Raw genomic sequence first — 18533 nt, forward strand, 5'->3', positions numbered from 1 at the left:
ATTAATCATAGAATGGTAGAGTTGAAAGGGACCCCCAGAGTCATCTAGTCTCAACCTCCTGCAATGCAGCATGATACATGACAGATGACCATCCAACCTCTGCTTAAAAACCTAGAAGGAAGGTTGGGAGTCTGGAAGTCTGCTCAGCTCTTTCTTTTTAGCCATTCTGGGGTCGCCTCTGCTCCGCAATGCCGGCCTCTAGATGGAGCTCGCTCCTTCCCCTCTTCCCCGTCTCCCTTTCTCCTCCAACTTCTAATCCGCTCGAGCCAAACTCCGCGCAACCAGAATCGCAGGGCGAAGCTGGAGGCTCAGGCTGGACTTGTTGATCTCCGTTAGCAAGAAGCGAACGGGAGAAAGAAGGAAAGGCGAGAAGGAGGAGAGAGGCCGCGCTCCCGAACTGCCAGCGGCGGGCGCTTCCTCCCCGCTGGGCCCGGGCCCCGCGCGCGGCGTCGGCGGAGCTGAAGGTGGGGCTTGGGCGAGAAGCGCAGCCGGATCGGCGCGAGGGCCTGCGAGACGCTTGTTGCGACGGGGGGCGCCTCTTGAGACCCACAGAGACGCCTCGGCCCGGGGTGGGGGGGGGAGCTGCTGCCTTTGCTCTCCCCATCCAGCTGCTGAAGGGGTTATCCTGGGATTTCGTCCCCGGTGGGGTTTTCTTTTTCCCCCTGCCCGCCCCCCTCCCCATCTCTCGCCGCCGCCGAGGATGCCCGCGACGCCTGCCTGCCTGCCTGCTGAGCTAGCCCGGAGCAGGATGTAGCGAGCGAGCCAGCCAGCTGGCCGACCGATGCCCTCGCCGCCCCCCGGAACCCCACGGCGCCTCCTTTCTCCGGGATCGTGGCAAGAGAAGTGAGTGGCGGAATTGGGGGATGGGGAGACGGGCATCCGAGGGGAGGGGAGAGGGGGGAAGGGGGCAAACCCCACGCGGAGTTAGGAGCTAGAGGATCACATCTGCCCGGGGCAGCATGTGGATGCGCAGGCTGGGCTGGGGAGCTGCCCGAGGGTCCTGCTCCTCAAATCGAGGGTTCGGTCCCCGTCGGTGTTGGGGTGGTGGAAGGGATCTGACTCCCCCCTGCCCCCTGAAAACCCTTGTAGGATTTTAGTCGGGCGTGGGGAAAGAGAAGGAGCCGTTCCTCCTCTTCCTCTTCTTCTTCTCCCGGATTTCTCCCATCTTGTATAAGCAACAGTGTTGCTAGCTCTTTCTACTGGCTGCATATTATTCTCTTTTTTAAAGGCTGTTGTTATGACGACTCCTATTAGTTATCGCTGGGGGGGGGGATAAATGGAGGAGATGGAAATTCTTTCACACTGCCTCCCGTAGAAGCCCCACATTCTTTCTTTTTTTTAAAGAGCTGGAAATAAATGTGATGATTGCTCCCACTCAGGTTATAAACTCGGGTTCTCTGTCTCCACACCATCTCCATCAAAAACGTACACACTCCGCGGTGTAGTCTCTCTTTCTTGTAGACTTAAATGGAAGAAGTGTGCCTGTCTTTCTCCAGTGCCTTATTTCAAATAATTGAGGTTAATGGCCCCCATTTCCTTGGAGGCATTTGCCCCAAACTCACCAACAGATGCAGCCAACTTAAGCTCGGCAGACTTTGCTTCCCCAAGTATCTTACTTAAATGAATTAAAATAGTTGTGCCGCTCCCCTATTCACTCATTCCACTAGAGACCTTCATAAGGTGAGAGTTTAATTTTTTTTGTTCCCTCCCCCTCTACAATACACCCCCCCACTGATGTAATCTGTTCTAGCATAGGGCCATTGCAAGCCCACTAACCCCTTCACCGACCACCCTTTGTAAGTGGTGATTTACAAAAGATTAGTCTCTGACATATCTGCCTTTCCAGAGCTTACCAGAGAGAGGAGAGAGTAATAGCCATAGATATGGCTTGTTTCACCCATACCCAATGTGAACAGGACTATCAGACTGTGAATGTCATTTGACTTTGCTCCATGCTAGACTTTCTGCATGTAGAACGGTGTGTGATCAGGTGCTGCTGTGTAAACTATTAGTGCCGGCCTGTGCCTCTGATGTCTTTGAGTTAAATTTATAACAAGGGACAGATTAGAAGCACATGTGAAGACACTAGATTGGAAGCATTTCTTCTTCTCCAAATAGCTAAAAAAGAAAAAAAGGGGGGACCCTCCATGATTCTCTTTTAAAGTTCATAGTTCAGCTCTTTGGCAGAAGAGAGAAAACTGAGAAATGCCTCTTACAGAACATGTAGAAGAAAAAATGAGAACCAGTAGATAAAAATTGCATGCTACTTTCCCAGTCTTAAAACTCATAAACCTGGAAGGAAGTGCTATTGGTTGAACTAACTTCAAAACATGGAGTTCCTAAATACCCCAGGCTTCATGTACGTATGATTTGGGGAAGGAGTATAGAAAGGCATATGACAATTTGATGTGTAGAGTTTCTTGCAGAATTATAGTGACTTTTAATGCCCCCCATTGTATCCTACCCCATATACAACGCTGTATGTAGCGTGTCTTCAGAGAAGAGTTTGTATGAAAGGTTCAAGCTTGGATCACAAAATATGCCTCTTGGTGGGTGTGTACCTGGTTTGTACCCCATTTATGTCTCTGGGGTTCACCCACTTCTCTAGGGAAAGGTGTTTGGATGTCTCAATTAGCCTTACCAGTTGAAACAGTGGGACTCAAATGAACACCAGTGGCTGTAGCTTGGGTAGGGGATGACCCTGCACATCAGACTTCCCACCTACTCCCTTTCCAAAATCCAAAATCTATTATGGTTGTACAAACTAGTCCTTTTGTTAGGGACATCCAAATTCTCATTGTGCCTAGAATCAAGCTGGGACATCTATTTGTGTGTTTGTGTGTGAGAGAGAGAGTGGGGGAAGGTATGAAAGGGTGAGGGACAAACAGTTATGTACATTGCCTTTAAACCAAAACATGCAGGTCTCTTTTCATAAGTAACCAAGTATTTCAGCTTTCGCTTGATTGTTCTATGTAACACATACCCAAATGCTTTGATGCATCAGTTTAAAGGGGGGGGAGTCCACAAATCTAAGTAAAGCTTCAGAAGAAAAGGAGGGTGGGTAGTGGTGATGAGAATACATATTACTTCAAGGAGAGCAAAATTAATTACAATGGAAACTGCTCCGATGAGCTGCCAACTGGGGTTCATAGGGTCTTCTAGATCCCACTACAAACCAGTGGGGCAGTTTGGTAATTTTAGACTCCAGACTCAATGGACATATGGGGGTGGGAGACTCTTTAGATGGTAACTTCAAAAGCATAGTAATCTGCCTGTAAGCCACATAGGGGCCCGCATGCTCTCTCTCTCTCTCTCTCTCTCTCTCTGGGGCATTGTCCCAGCAGCCTGCCCTGACAACACCACTGCCCCAAACACTCTGATAGCTCAGTTGGTAGAACATGATACTCTTAATCTCAGGATTATGGGTTCAAACCCCATGCTGGTTGAAAAATTCCAGCACTTCAGGATGTGGGACTAAATGGGCCTCATGATCCCTGCCAACTCTGCAATTCTGTGATTCTGTGACATGGCACTGGTTATTTTCCCAGAGGCTGGAAAACGTGTTAGGAAATCTATTTCAGCACCTGGGTGTGGACAGCGCACAGGGTTCCCTTCTATTGCAATGAGTTCTTGCCATGTATAGATCAGGCAAAGGCTGCTCTAAGTCTTGCTGGGCCAATGGCAAAAAAGGTAGCCTGATCGCCTCCCCGCACCCTTCCCCCAGCTCACCACTCTTAAGGCTCTCTTCAGTTTCAGCACCATTAAACTGAACAGCGACCTGTGCTCTTGCAGCCAGCCTTCTGTCCCCGCTGCTCCTTCAAGCAGACTAACGGAGCTGTTTGTACAGCTGCCTGATTAATTGATCAAGCAGGCAGCCCACAAACAAAGGAAGAAGCTCTCATTTGATCCCCAGAAGTCGCCAGTAGCTTTGTGGATTTTTTTCTTTTGCAGGCATGGAGGAGGAGGACAGATGAAGAGATCCTGCTGAGAAGTGTGAGTGCCCTGGAAGCTTTCATCAGCCTGTTCCAGCCTTCCTGAGACAAGCAATGCCTGCGGGGATGAATAAGCATGGATCTCGATCGACTACCTCTTTGCCTCCCGATCCCATGGAGATTGTCAGGAGCAAGGCCTGCTCCAGAAGGGTCAAGCTTAATGTGGGTGGCTTGGCCCACGAGGTTTTATGGAGAACCCTGGACAGGTTGCCACGGACAAGGTTGGGTAAGCTCAGAGACTGCAACACCCACGAAACCCTTATGGATATATGTGACGACTACAACTTGGAGGAGAACGAGTATTTCTTTGATAGGCACCCAGGGGCATTTACTTCTATCTTGAACTTTTACCGCACTGGCAAGCTGCACATGATGGAGGAAATGTGTGCCTTGTCCTTCAGCCAAGAACTGGACTATTGGGGGATTGACGAGATCTATCTGGAGTCCTGTTGCCAGGCAAGGTACCACCAGAAGAAGGAGCAGATGAACGAGGAGCTCAAGAGGGAAGCGGAAACAATGCGAGAGAGGGAAGGAGAGGAATTTGATAACACCTGCTGCGCCGAGAAGAGGAAAAAGCTCTGGGACCTTCTGGAAAAGCCCAATTCTTCTGTAGCAGCCAAGGTAAAGTCTAAGCTACACATACTTTATCTCTTGTGGAGACAGCATGTACCTATTGATCAGAGTAACGGCTGGGGAATACTGGGCTTTGAGTGTTTTATTGTACTATCCTGGCTGTACTGCCCGTAGCATCAAAAGGGATTGCCACAATGCAGTGTGCCATTCGATTCTTTTCTTTTCTGTGCTTTCATATTACGGAGTTATGTTTCAGTGTTGTTTTTAAGAGAGACGATTTGGGGACATAGACACAGATTGACCTGTCATTCTGCACTTCCTGCATTTTTACTGACACAAGAGTAGAGGACTTTCTGTGGGGGGCCAAAGCACTTAATGGAAAATTTAAAAGGGCCATGGACAGATTATGCAAACACTTCATGTAGCCAAAGCCAGATATGTAATATATTCATAAATCATGAATGGATGCATTGGAGCTTTGCCAAATCTCCTGAAGAGTGTTTGGTGTTAGTATCCCCAAAAGTATGGATTTTGGTGTGACAGCAATACTGTATAGCATATTTCAATTCATTACCTAAAGGTTTGTTTTCCTTCTACTGGTATGTGCTGTGAGAATATTACCCATGTCAATTGAATTGTTGGTTTGGTAGCAGCTAAGTTCACTATATTGATATACCATTCACATTATGCAGACTATAGTTACTTAAGTTCTATGTTTAAATTCAACAAGTGTGCTACTCTTCCCATTCCTCTCCCTACCCCTGGACAGTGATGGCTTCCTAATGTTCATTCCAGCTTCTCTATTTTCTGGATGCAGTGTTCTAGCGGTTATGTTGATATCCTAATCTCCTGGACCACCACCATTTTTTTCATTTCTAGTCTCAGGCATTTTGGGGAGATCTGAAAACGTTGTTTTTTCCTTGTGATTACAGAGGACTGACTTTGTTTAAAGAAGAAAGAAAACACAGTATCTGCATGGGGTCTCGTGGGATTCCATAAATTGGTATAGAAAGTTAGAAGCTTCCACTCTGATAGTCTCAGTCTGCCAGTTAGATAAGTTCTGAGGCTGCTAAATGGCCCAGTTTGGGGGGGTGGGGTGGCTTTTTGTGTTTGTGCAGGGGCTTTTTTTGTGAACACCAAGCCACCTGATAGAAGTGGATGGTGTTCTGCCTTGTCTTTCAGTCAAGAACTGAGTGACAGGAAGTCATGAAAAGAGGGCAGAAGAGTCAGGGGAGAGGGTCCATAGCCTAGTGATAAGAGTCCACATTTGCATGAACCTGGAAGGTTCCAAGTTCATTCATTGGCATTTTCAGTTCAAAGGATCTCAGGCATCAATGTGATGAAAGAATTCTGGTTGAATACCCTGGAGATCTTCTGCCAGTCAGAATGGGTCAGCAATGGGGAATTCAGACCCAACAGCAAAAGGTAACTTCAGGTGAAACTTGTTCTAACTTGGCTGCCTAACAGATGGGTGAGGAGTTTGCAATACTGCTGCCTTAGGCTACGCTCATCAAAACATGATATATACACACACGACTTCACTTGTGAAGGGTGCATGGTTGTATCAACCCCTTTCCCTTTTAAAGCATTCCAAAGTAGTGACCTAACCCTTTCATACCCTAGTGTATTTAAAGAAAAGTATTGATTTAAATCTTCTATTTCAACCCATGCAGTATTTCATACTTGTACCATCTAGAAAAACGATACTTCAGGCTCGACGGTTTTTTGTTCGAGGGGTAGGTGGGTGAGATACACCTTGGAAAGATTAAGGCTCCAAAAGTCACCATCACCAGTTTATGACCTTGAAGCTGCCAGTGTGGTGTTGCTGTAGGCGTGCCAGACTAGGACCTGGGAGACCAGGGTTCAGGGTGACCTTGGGCCAGTCGCTGCCTTTCAGCACAAGGTTATTGTGAGGATTGACTGAAGAGGGGGAGATCCATGTATATCCCATCATGAGCTCCTTGGGGAGAAAAAAAAGGTGGGTTACAAATACAATAAATAAATTAACACCAGCATAACCACAAAGAAACTGGGTGCAAATGTGAAGGCTATCATATTAGCAACATGTAGCATTAAATTGGAAAACCTCAGATGGTCAGCTGTTAAGAAACCATGCGGGTCTCATAGTAAAGCAGTGGTTTTCAAGCTGAGTTCTGTGGAACCCTAAGGCTCCTGGGAAAATTACCAAGAGTTTCTCAGTGAGAAGATCAGTAAAGGTTAGAACATAGGAAACTGCCTCCTACTGTGTCAGACTGTTGGTCCATCTAGCTCAGTATTTCCCGGATTTCAGGCAAGTGCCTTCCACAGCCCTCCATGGAGATGCTGGACTCATGGACCTTCTGTAGCTTCCACCACTGAGCTACATCCATTCCCCAAGCTTCCTGGAGTGGCAGCTGGCTGATGGTTATCAACCTTCCTTTGTATGGTGCAGCAAGAGTGGAATGTTGCCAACTGTGTGCTCAGTTGAGATGTGGCAGTGGAGACATCCCCAAAGCCGTGAGTGTCTTGGATGAAGGGAGCAAAACACCTCCCAAAATCTTCTGTGATATGCAGAACTTCATTGCGTACATTATGGGACATCTCAACAGAGGTAGCGTTTTCTGAAGGGAGAATCTTTGAAAACCACGGCCATCAAAGAAATAGGCATGGAAGCAGTTGCGATTTTTCTAGTCAGTGGGGTGGTCTCGGAATACGCTGTGATATGCAAATTGCACATTCTAGCAAGAAGACTTTACACTTCGCTTTTGTAAAACCTGGATTAGATGCTTCTGCATGAGCACAGCCCAGTGATTGTAAAAGAAACTGATAATTCCTTTAAAGTTCTGAGAAGGCGTTTCAAGGATCGAGGGACATCTGATGCAGTGTGTCAGGAAAAGGGATGTTGTGTGGCTTTCAAAAAAAACCAACCAATTGTTGTTTTTATTTCTCACAACAGACTGATCCAGGCTGCCTTTTTAAATATATATTTCAGATGTCACAGTGCTGAATGTGAATAATTTATCAGGGTGTTTTGGCATGCGTGCAGAATCCCAAAACGTCGGCCTCCGGCTTAGGCCGGCTGTGGCACAGAATCAAAATCCATTAGAGGCTGTTGATGTTTCATGATTTATTGTATATGAGGATGATCATCCTTGCCAAAGAAGTGTCTTTTGTGATTTATAAGTCAAATCCATTCTAGGGTTTGCCTTCTGGAGCAAAGAGGGAGAGAGAAATCCAGTGTAAATGCATTTAGCAATTGCAGGCTTATGTACTAATTTAGAGTGGATTGTGGGAGCACATGGCACTTCCTTGCGAGCTTCCGCTGCTGAGATTCTTAGCACAGACTCAGATTCTGAGTTGCTCCTCTGTTCACATAAGAGGGTACGGTTCCACCAAGTCTCCCTGCTTCTTTAACCTGCCCCACAAACACACATTATATCCAAATCATTCCCAGGAAGAGGGTCCTGCTCTTTCTAATATTTTTGTGGCAATTGCCCTCATTGCCTTTTTGGGCAGCAAGATGAATGTATTTGGATTTTCATACCTTTGAAATGATAAGATTTTGTTTGGAGTTTTTATAATTTGTATTGTTTGTACTTGATTTTGTGTGTTGATTATTCATGAGCTACCTTGGTGGTGGTGTTGTTCCTTTTTTTTAAAGCCAAAAGGCAGCATGTAAATAAACAGTAATATTTTAGGGTATCCCACACCATTGCCACGTTTTCCCCAAGCCCCTTAGCAGATTTTCAGGGGGTGCCAAGAACTGCAGAAGAAAGCAGGAGGCGGAGAGACCTTCCCCAGGTATATGAACTTGACATTTTGTTCATAGAAGGAAAGTTAAGCTCCAAGCTGGGATATCTGACGAACTGGATCATCATTATCAAAATCAGAGCTAGACATAAAAGAAGGAACAGCATAGGCAAAATCAAACATTTCAATGTCCCATTGGTTTCAGTGGGTGAATTAAGCACAAACATAACTTTCTCCAGCTGAAGTAAATGGAACTTAAAAGTGCTTAACTTTGTTTGGATTTTGGCATCTCTGCACTTTCCAAAATAGTTATGGTAGTGCTATTCAGTGACTGTGATAATATTCCAGGTTGATTAATCTGTAACACAAAGGATACATGGACCTTTAAAAGCTCAACCTAAGTCAGCCTTGTACTTAAGCACTTTCTTGGTAGCTATAGGCAGCAAGGAATCACATGCAGGTGAGTGGATTGTAGAGGAAAGACAGAGTATTTATTTCCTCCCTCCTTTCTGTGCCCGGCATAGAAAACAATTGGGTTGTCAGAGGAGGGAAGTCCTCTCCACTGGCCCCAGCATAGAAAGGCCACAAGCTTCTTCTTGGTTTCTCATCTGCCAGTTACCAGCAGGCTGGTAATTTGTTTATTTATTTACTTATTTTGCAGTCTAGTAAGGTGCATACATCAAAACAGGGCCCTATCCTGGTTTCTAATCCATAATTGACTTCTGACTTCTGTTCCATGATTGAAACTAAGACCTCCACGTCCTATCTGACTATGGACTAACATGAACTTATCTCATAAATTCTTATCTCCAATTCTGTAACGAATTATTGTGTTATACATATCTTTATGAGTTTGAGTTTGTAATCTCTATTTGGGTTTGTAATCCTTGTCAGAATACATACTTTTGAATGGATTAGTTTTTGTTACTATTGACTATTGATTTGCGAGTAGGGACCACTCCCACTATTGAAACTTACATTGGCCTGAGTTCTTGGTGTGCTTTTTTCTTAGTAATTTTTTGGGGCTTATTTGCAAGGTTGCTATAAACATGCAGAGAAAGAAGAAAGCTACTCTTGGTAATACTTTTATTGTACACATGGGGAAGGGGAAATGGAATCTGGAGAAGTGTTGAGGATCTTAGGCGAAATTAGCATCATACATCGGTGTGCATCATACAATGTGGCCTGTTTAGCCTTATATGTACAAAGGTATGATGCTTGTTGGGACGCGGGTGGCGCTGTGGGTAAAACCTCAGTGCCTAGGACTTGCCGATAGCATGGTCGGCGGTTCGAATCCCCGCGACGGGGTGCGCTCCCATTGCTCGGTCCCAGCGCCTGCCAACCTAGCAGTTCGAATGCACCCCCGGGTGCAAGTAGATAAATAGGGACCGCTTACTAGCGGGAAGGTAAACGGCGTTTCCGTGTGCGGCTCTGGCTCACCAGAGCAGCTTTGTCACGCTGGCCACGTGACCCGGAAGTGTCTGCGGACAGCGCTGGCTCCCGGCCTCTAGAGTGAGATGAGCGCACAAGCCTAGAGTCGGACATGACTGGCCCGTACGGGCAGGGGACCTTTACCTATGATGCTTGTTCCCTAGGCTAAATGACCATCTCTAGAAGAAAGTGAACAAACCAATGATCTATCATTAGATCACATTAGTTTTGTTTGTTTTACTTTAGAATGGCCCACTCGCTGGATTATCACCTTGTCATGGTGAGTGGGCTTGCATGTTCCTATGACCCTTGTGAGTGAAGTGCAGAGTGTTTGAGGACCAGGACATTCGCAGGGAAACCAAAATGCTTGTTTACAAAGCTATCGTACTACCAACCTTACTGTATGCTTGTGAAACATGGACCACTTATAAACACCATCTCCAACACCTCAAAAGATTCCATCAACGGTGTCTCCAAAAATTTTAGACATCACTTGGGAAGACAGGCAAATGAATACCAGTGTACTGGAAGAAGCAAAGATCACCAGCGTTGAAGCAATGATTCTTCAACATCAACTTCGTTGGACTGGTCATGTTGTGCGGATGCCTTATGATCATCTTCCAAAGCAACTACTCTATTCCCAACTCAATAATGGAAAGCGTAATGCTGGTGGTCAACAAAAGAGGTTTAAAGACTGTCTCAAGGGAAATCTTTAAAAATATAGTATATAAACACTGACAACTGGGAAATACTGGCCTGCAAGTGCTCCAGTTGGATAACAGCCTCTACCAAAAGTGCCATGGGTTTTGAAGACACTCAAACTCAGGATGCAGGGAGAAATGTGCTACAAGGAAGGCACACTTGGCAAATTCACACTGTGATTAACTCCCGCATGGAAAGCAATGTCCCCACTGTGGAAGGACGTGTGGACCCAGAATTGGCCTCCACAGTCACTTAAGGACTCGTTGTTAAAACCGTGTTTGTGGAAGACAATCTTACTCGGCTACAAGTGATCGCCAAAGAGAAAAGAGAGACTTTAGAATGGGCACAAAAGACTCAGAAATTCATTAGAGCAGCCCTTTCCCAGTACTGTTCTCCTAAAGCTATTATAATGCTCAGAGGCAGAGTAAGGAGTGTGCAGATCCAATAGAATTACTGGGGGGAAGGGGAGACTTAAATTAGGGAAATAGCCTGGGCTGCTAATACTTAAGCACCCGCTTTCCTGGTGCTGCAACTTCCATCAAATTCAAAGTGCCCTGCTTCACCCATTGTATAATTTTTTAAAAATGCAGTAGATCCCATCACACACATCCTGCGTCACTTGCGCTTTGTCCTTGTCATAAGGAGTGCATCTTCTGTAAAAGGCAGGGTATAGATTTTCGGCTCTGCTCTTCTGTTATGAGTGAAACAGCTGTGCCTGATTATAATAATTTGGGGCCTGCAATCTGCACACATTTCAAGTCAGCCCCAACCCATTGTCTGCAGCCACTTCATAAATGTCATCCTTTGTGTTGAGCAGGTGGCATTGACTTGTGACCGAAAGATCAACACTCTTTCTCCTTTATTTATTTCTAAGGAAGGGCCTTCCATTTTCTTTGCCAGCAGTTCATCACATTCTCCTGTGCAAACCAATCCAGTGGAAGTAATTCAGGAATTGCTGGAGAGGAATCTCTAGCCAGTGTTATTGAGGCAGTCAGATGAACTCATCGTAATTGCTTTTGCGTTCTTAAGAATTGATGCTTCTGTGATCTGTTAAAGTTTAAGTCAGGGATGGGAAACCTGTGGCCCTTGCAGATGCTGTTGAGCATAACCCATAACCCATAACTAACATAGCCAGTGGTCAGGCATCATGGGAGTTGGAGTCTAATATCTGCAATGACACAGGTTCCCCATGGACCCAACATTAAATAAACACATAATTGATTGTACTCGGCACTTAAAAGCTTCTTTTCTGACTCTAGTTTTTCAAAAACAGAATGCAGTTGATTTTTCACTGTAAAAGTCATTCTTAATGCCATGAGTCGTTACCATGCAACTTCTAAAGCTCAGTACATGCCTGTAGTGCACATGCTAGCACACTACTTGTGACATACATTCCTTGATCAGAAGCAGCTATCCAGACTTTAGCTTTGAGAGCAGTGTTGGGACATGTGAAGCATTTGAGACTGCCGGGTTGTAACCTGGAGATTTCATCTTTACAATTAGCTCTGATGCTGGAGTGGGTAATGAAGCATCTACAGCTTCTGCTGCCTGCCCTCTCCCTGACCTACTGTATGGCACAACTGGAAACCAACTCACACCTTCTGTTTATATCTACAAAACATCTGGGGGAAGATGCCAAAATACTTGTGAGATGCAGCATATGCCACACATGGACAACAACCCAACAGACGTTCTAATATGGTAGAGCTGCCATCTCTTGATCTGAAATAGTTGGGATCGGAACCATTGGATCATCATACATTATCAACAAGTTTGTTTGTTTGGGCGGTGCAAGAGATTGTAGCACTCAGAGCATGGTTGGTTGCATTCAGCTGATTGCAGTGAGTTTTGTTTGTGTGTGAGAGGGGGTGAGGGGTTGTTGGGTTAAGTTAGCCATATCAATTTGTATTTTGTTGGGAACAGAGACATTGTATGTACTCTTGTTGTCTATGGAAATCCTTCAATTATATTTATATACCATACTGGCTCGAATACAAGCTGCAGCCTCAAATAAGCCACACCTTTAAAATTCAAGAGGAAAAAGAAAAAAAGCCAACACCCGAATATAAGCCGCCTTCTTAAAATACCACAGGCACTCACACCCGTAAAAGGGGTCATCAGTGGTAGGGAGCCTCTGCGCAGCTCCATCGAAAGAGATTGGGCAAAAGGTGGGGGCAGAGCCATGATTCTGCTTCCCAAAGCTGGGAGCCTCCCTCTTGAATTCCTGACCAGGCTTTTGGGCTCCTGCTCTGCCCATAAGGAAGATGGAGGGAGGGAGGGATCTGAGTTTGTGGGGTTGTGGGAACTTGCATCCAAAAAGAACCTGCGGGGGCATGGAAGGAGGATTGAGAGGAGATCCCATTCCCCCCCCCGACCCTGTCATTAAAACTGAAATGGTTGGTGCGTAAAAGCCAATTTTTGTAAGGTCGCAAATTTAAGCTGCACCTTAACTTTTCACAGTTGGAATTTGGAAAGAAAGTGTGACTTATGTTCAGGCCAATACGATATATATTATACATTATCAACAAGTCTCATTGTGCAGTTGGGTTGGAGACTGACTGGCTCTCTACCCCATGGCAGAGTCAGAATGGAATACTCTGCTATTACTGAAGAATACCCTCTTCACCCAGAACCATTAAAGAAACTGGCAAACTGTCTGGATTAGGAGGTTGCAGTCCAGCTTCTTGCACACGGTTAAAACTCCTCAGTCCTATGGCAAGAGCACCCTAATCCTAAAAATATGTGTGCTTTGCTTCACTCTGCATCCCAGCATTCCCATAGTTATGGGCTGAACCCTGAGTGACAAAATCTGTGCGAAACCCAACCACGTTATCATAGCTACTGTTGTGAAGCTGACAGCCATGTGTTCCCCAAGTACATCAGGCCAACCCTCTCCACCCTAAAACCTGGGCAGCTTTGATTCATAATTGCAGGCTGCCACAATGGCCATTGTCACACTCCTTGAAGCTGCGAACATGGAAATTGCAGGGATGGAGAAAATCAGAACAGTGGTGACTCACATCCCAAATATGAAGCTGCAGTGAGGAGATCTCCATCTCTTTCAGAAGGGTCCAGAGATAGTGATGGAAGGCACTTGGCAATACATTTTATTTGTGTCGAGTGCTTGGCCCTCTTCGTTGGGAAAATAAGCAAATAAATCTCATGTAGTCCAGCTCAACCGGACAACACATAGGCAATAATCTTAAGCAAGAGTGATGGCACTCTTAATGCATTGGGAATTGGTCCTCTGCATTAAAAGCTAATTAACATTTGTTCTTATTACTAGGCTGTAACACCTATCAATGTCTTTAGTGGGTCAGTTTCTTCTGTCTCGTCTGATGGCAACATCCTTGCCAGATCCCTACAAATTATTTAGCTTGAAATAATCCCTCTTATGCTACTAGGTGTTTGCTTTTGAGATGGTTCCTTTAACTCCTGTTTCTGCTTACTTTTCCAGCACTCCTGATCCTCCTTGCCCATTTGTTTATATTTGCCTTCTGCTTATAGGCTCCACTGTTTGCTGTGTCTTTACTTAGTCATGCTTTCCTCGGCTGCCCTTGCCAATTGGATTGGATTTAGCTGGAATGAAAGTTGGGTTGCAGGTTATTTCCTTAAATGCCTCTTCTTTTCATGTGGATTTTCAAGCGGAGGCTTCCTTAGAGGTGCTTTGCCACGGCAATTAAAGTTAGCATGGATTATTCACCTTGCTTTTCAGTGTTTTCTCATTGAGAATGCAGGGCTTTTTAAAATACCTGTATCGTTATAGACATGAAGCAAATCAGCTCCCAAATATTGACCTTTGTGAATTTTGCTATTTGGATATGAACACACACACCCTGGATGTTTTCTGAATATTCCAAACAGCATACAGATATCTTCCAAATGGTCACTGCATGATCGTTTGAGTGTTGTCAAACATGTTTAGCTACGTCCTTGGCTAGCGCTGTGAGATTCCCCTCCCCCCTGTCCTTCCCCACATTGTCCTTTCACTTCACTGTCCCCAGAACTGCTCCAGAGGGTTGGGGGGAGCCCTGAACAGATTTATGGGGTGCAGTGGGGGACAGAGGGGAAGAACATACCATTCAGCAAAGAGAAATCCTTGCATTGACAGAACCATGTATGTAACATTACATTGAATACAATCCATTATCACTGATGTTACAATAAGATCTGAGCCATGCCTCCTCCTCCCCAACCACCCTTGGATCTCCATAATGAAAAAAATCACCCAAATGTTTTGCCTTGCCAGAAACCGTGGGTCCCCACTGTGGCGATCACACAGGGTCCCAGGACGTTTCACCATCTAGTGATCCCAGTGCCACCACTTTATTTCTCGCTGCCACCACCCAGCCCCTACCTGGTACAATACTGAGTCCAGTCATAGTTAAATTGGAACATAAACTTCTGTTTATTTATTGCAGCTTAACAAGTGTGTGGTTTCATAAACAGTATCGGTCAATTACAATCATGGGGTGCCTATCCAGACCTATAACTTCCGCTACCTGCTCTCACTCACTAAACCCACCTCTCAGATATCTACTTGTCTTCCTATCTCCTAACTGTTCCTGACTCAGCTTATTTTGCTGCACTAACACAACCTACCCACAGACTCTATCCCAATTCACTCCCACTCCAACCAACCACCCAACTCCCAACGAACTCCTCCTCTCGCCCCTCCCAGAGCTGTTTTTATAGTTCCTCTGACTCCACCCCCTGGGTTCTAATTGGGTAACTTGTTTAACTATTTCACCTCCAGCACTCTCATATGTTAACGTCATACCCCCCGCCAGACTTTATTCCTTTGCTGGAGTAGGAGGGGGGAGGCCATTTTTGCGTATCTCCACCCCCGCATCTTGTAGTCACCACTGCCATCTCCCCGCACAGTTCCATTACAGGAAAACAATAAAACACTTAATAGCTAGTAAAAATAAACCACAAACATCCTGTCTCTCTCCCCCACTACCCATACCAATACCAATAAATACATAATGACACCCAAAATGAAATCGGAACACCACACAAGAAAAATAAAAAGCAAGGGGCTCTTCAGTAGGGATTGCCAAATCTGTCAGTTTCAGTTTCTCTTGGTTTCTCATTTTGCCAGGCTTAAGCTCAGTGTTCCACATCATTTCCGCATCAGTTTGCAATTTTTTAAAAAGTCCTCACGAAAATTCCTCAGCGGTACAGTGTGAATTTCTCAAAATATGCACATTTTAGTTTGCAATTTTCCAAAATGTAATGCATGTGTATATATTGTGTTCACTAAAAAATGCTTTGTTCTGCACAATTTACACTAGTATATGCATTTTTGTAAATATGTCTTGGCTGAAGAACTGCATTGCAACATTCGGAGAAGAGCAGCTTTCGAAGGATGGCCATAGTTTGGTTCATGTATGGTTTTGGAATGAATTGGGTAGCCTTGGCTTGAAACGCAAACAAAACCCGATTTCTGTGCCTTCCCTAGTCTTCAGGGCTTTTCTAAACACATGGGGCATATTCGAGCACAGCTGGCAAAGTGTTGCAGAGATGTGGGGCCCATGCAGAAAAGGCCCTTCCCTTGCACCTGTCAATCAAATTGCTCTCAGAGGCAGTCACCTAAGGAGGACCTCTGCTGCCAGCTTCCAAGTATGGGCAGGTTAGCATGAGTGGATGTGGTTCTTCAGATAACAGTTAAAGCATTGATTCATAGAAGTTATTCCAAATTAGCAAGAGATATTCGTATGACTCCAACCAGAATAGGGATTTGGAATCCATAAAGAAGTGGATAAGTTATGCTTTGCAAGATTATATTCACTCTAGTTAATGGATTTTATTCATACTTTAGCGTTGAGAAAGTCTCCATATTGAGTTGTGGCCAGTAATGAAGATGATATTTATTTATATCTCATTCTGTTTACTCTTCCCTCATTAACCATCCAAATGGATTTACGAGAGTCCTCAGTGTTATACAAGTAGAATAAGTGCCAAATATATGCAGCTATTTGTTTCAATGTGCAAAAATAACACTAGCAAAATAAATGTTGCTTTTGCCCAGCTGAGGCACCATATCAAGAAGTTTACAATATTAACAACTTTTTCGTAATATCAAACTAAGGTGGGCCAGAGATCCAATCACCTGTCTTCAAAATCTATACCAGGCTAGTTTTAACACAAGTTTATTATGGATGTTTATAATGGATGTGCTTTTGTAGAGGTTTTGTTGCATTTGGGGGAGAATATTGACTGATAGTTTACAGTGGTTGAAATGCTGTTAGAAGGCAGCCCTCTATTTGAATGGCTGTTTTGTCTAAGTCCAGTTTAAAGATAAAGAACCCTAAGAAATAAGAGCAGGAAGAGACTTGCAGTGGTTCATCAACAATTAGTTAGCACCAGGATGGATAAAAATCAATGATTTTTAATTAAATAATAATACTCATTTTTTAAAAAAATAAATAAATCGGATTTTTAAAATAAAATGCTTTTGGAGGAAAAATCTTTCTAAAGATAGTTTTCTATTTAAGTTATATTATATTCCAAAGACTATTTATCAGGAAATAAGGATTTGTTTTAAGTTTTTCATGTGTGCTAAAACTCAGTTTAAGGGTTTTTTTTAATTTAAAAAATAATTTAACCATATCAGTTAACAAACATGGAGACATATGCTATAATGTTACTGTTTTAGTTAAATAGTTTAAACTGTTATTAAGGAAATGATTATTTTTCTCCTTCCAATAAAGTACAGCAGAAAACTTGTCCAAATATAAACAATACTTTCATAATTAGCTGTCTGTATTTCTGATAGTATAATCAGATCAGTAATTTTTGATATAACTGTAAAAACTACTTCGAAAATTTATTATTCCAAAAATGAAACCTTCATCTGGTTGCAAATATTAACATTATACCAGCAAGAATGAGTCTGTCTGCAAGAAAGGAAAAGAAAGATTTAAATCAAGTCTTACTGACTAGTGGTTTAAATCATTATTTAAATCGATTTGATTTAAATCAAATCCACCCTGGTTAGCACTGGACAAACAGACTGAGAATGCCCACAGAGATTATCTGGTCACAGTCCTCCTCACTATGGAGAGATGTGTTATATTTCTTTTTAAGATATAGCGATTCTTTTGAAATTTGCATCTCTCTAGTATCAATTCCCACATGCAAATTTTCTGCAGATCTCAGTAAGTAGCCACCCTAGAGAAGAACATAAAAATAGCCTGCAGGATCAGGCCAATGGCCCATCTTGTCCAGCATCCTGTTCTCACAGTGGCCAACCAGATGCCTGTGAGAAACCAGAGAGCAGGATCTGAGCACAAGAGCCTCCTCGCCACTTGCTTGTCTCAGTAACCCTTTCCACCCAAAGAAATGTTCAGATTTCCCCCCTCTGGTTTCTTTTCTTTCCTCCTTTCCCCCTCCTCTCTTTTCCAAGGGGGGGGGCAGTTGCCCAAAGTTTTGGGTCCTCTCTATGGTCTGCTACTGAGCTATGTATCCTTTGTAAGTGCTAAAACAGGGCTCAGAAAACGTTTTCAGCAGGGGGCTGGTCCACTGTGTCAGGAGTGCATGCAGGAGCCAGGCCCTGTGACCAGTAGGGCTTCGCAGGACTGGGGCCTTCCTAAGTTTGTTCTGGAGAGGCAAGGCGCAGCCACACAGGTGAGACCGCTTAGTAACTCACTGCACCTGGTGCGAAGAGACGGGAAGGGATATAAGGTCAGCATTTCCCTTTGGCTCTTTACCACAGCAACACGTTTCCTGCCTTTTGCTGCATTTGGCATCTTTCTTCCTGATCCCCGGACCTCGGCTTCCTGACTCCCTGCTTCTTGATCCTCGGACCCTTGACTTTGTGACTCCTTGCTTCCTGACCCTTGGACCCCCGGCTTCTGGACTCTCGTTCCTTCTCCCACCCCACCATCTTGCCCCCGGTCACGACGTCCTCAGTCGGGACTTTGATCACCCATAGACCGGACCGTGACACACTGTCCCTCAGACTTTTTGGGGGGCGGACTATATTTTTTTGGGGGGTGAACGAATTCCTATGCCCCACAAATAACCCAGAGATGCATTTTAAATAAAAGCACACATTCCACTCATGTAAAAACACCAAGCAGGCCCCACAAATAACCCAGA

General features: G+C 44.5%; 1 protein-coding gene across 1 annotated transcript in view; it reads left to right on the forward strand.

Moving 5' to 3' along the window:
- The first annotated feature begins 209 nt into the window (after positions 1 to 209).
- KCNB1 (potassium voltage-gated channel subfamily B member 1) overlaps positions 210 to 18533 on the forward strand; it is a 200011-nt gene continuing 181687 nt past the window's right edge. The window contains exons 1-2 of the mRNA XM_081916774.1: positions 210 to 843; positions 3952 to 4613. Coding sequence (XP_081772900.1) covers positions 4047 to 4613 — 567 coding nt within the window. The 5' untranslated portion in view covers positions 210 to 843; positions 3952 to 4046. The remainder of the gene's footprint in view (positions 844 to 3951; positions 4614 to 18533) is intronic.

The sequence above is a fragment of the Podarcis melisellensis genome, assembly GCF_964234715.1.
Source record: "Podarcis melisellensis genome assembly, chromosome: 6".
Lineage (NCBI taxonomy): Eukaryota > Metazoa > Chordata > Lepidosauria > Squamata > Lacertidae > Podarcis > Podarcis melisellensis.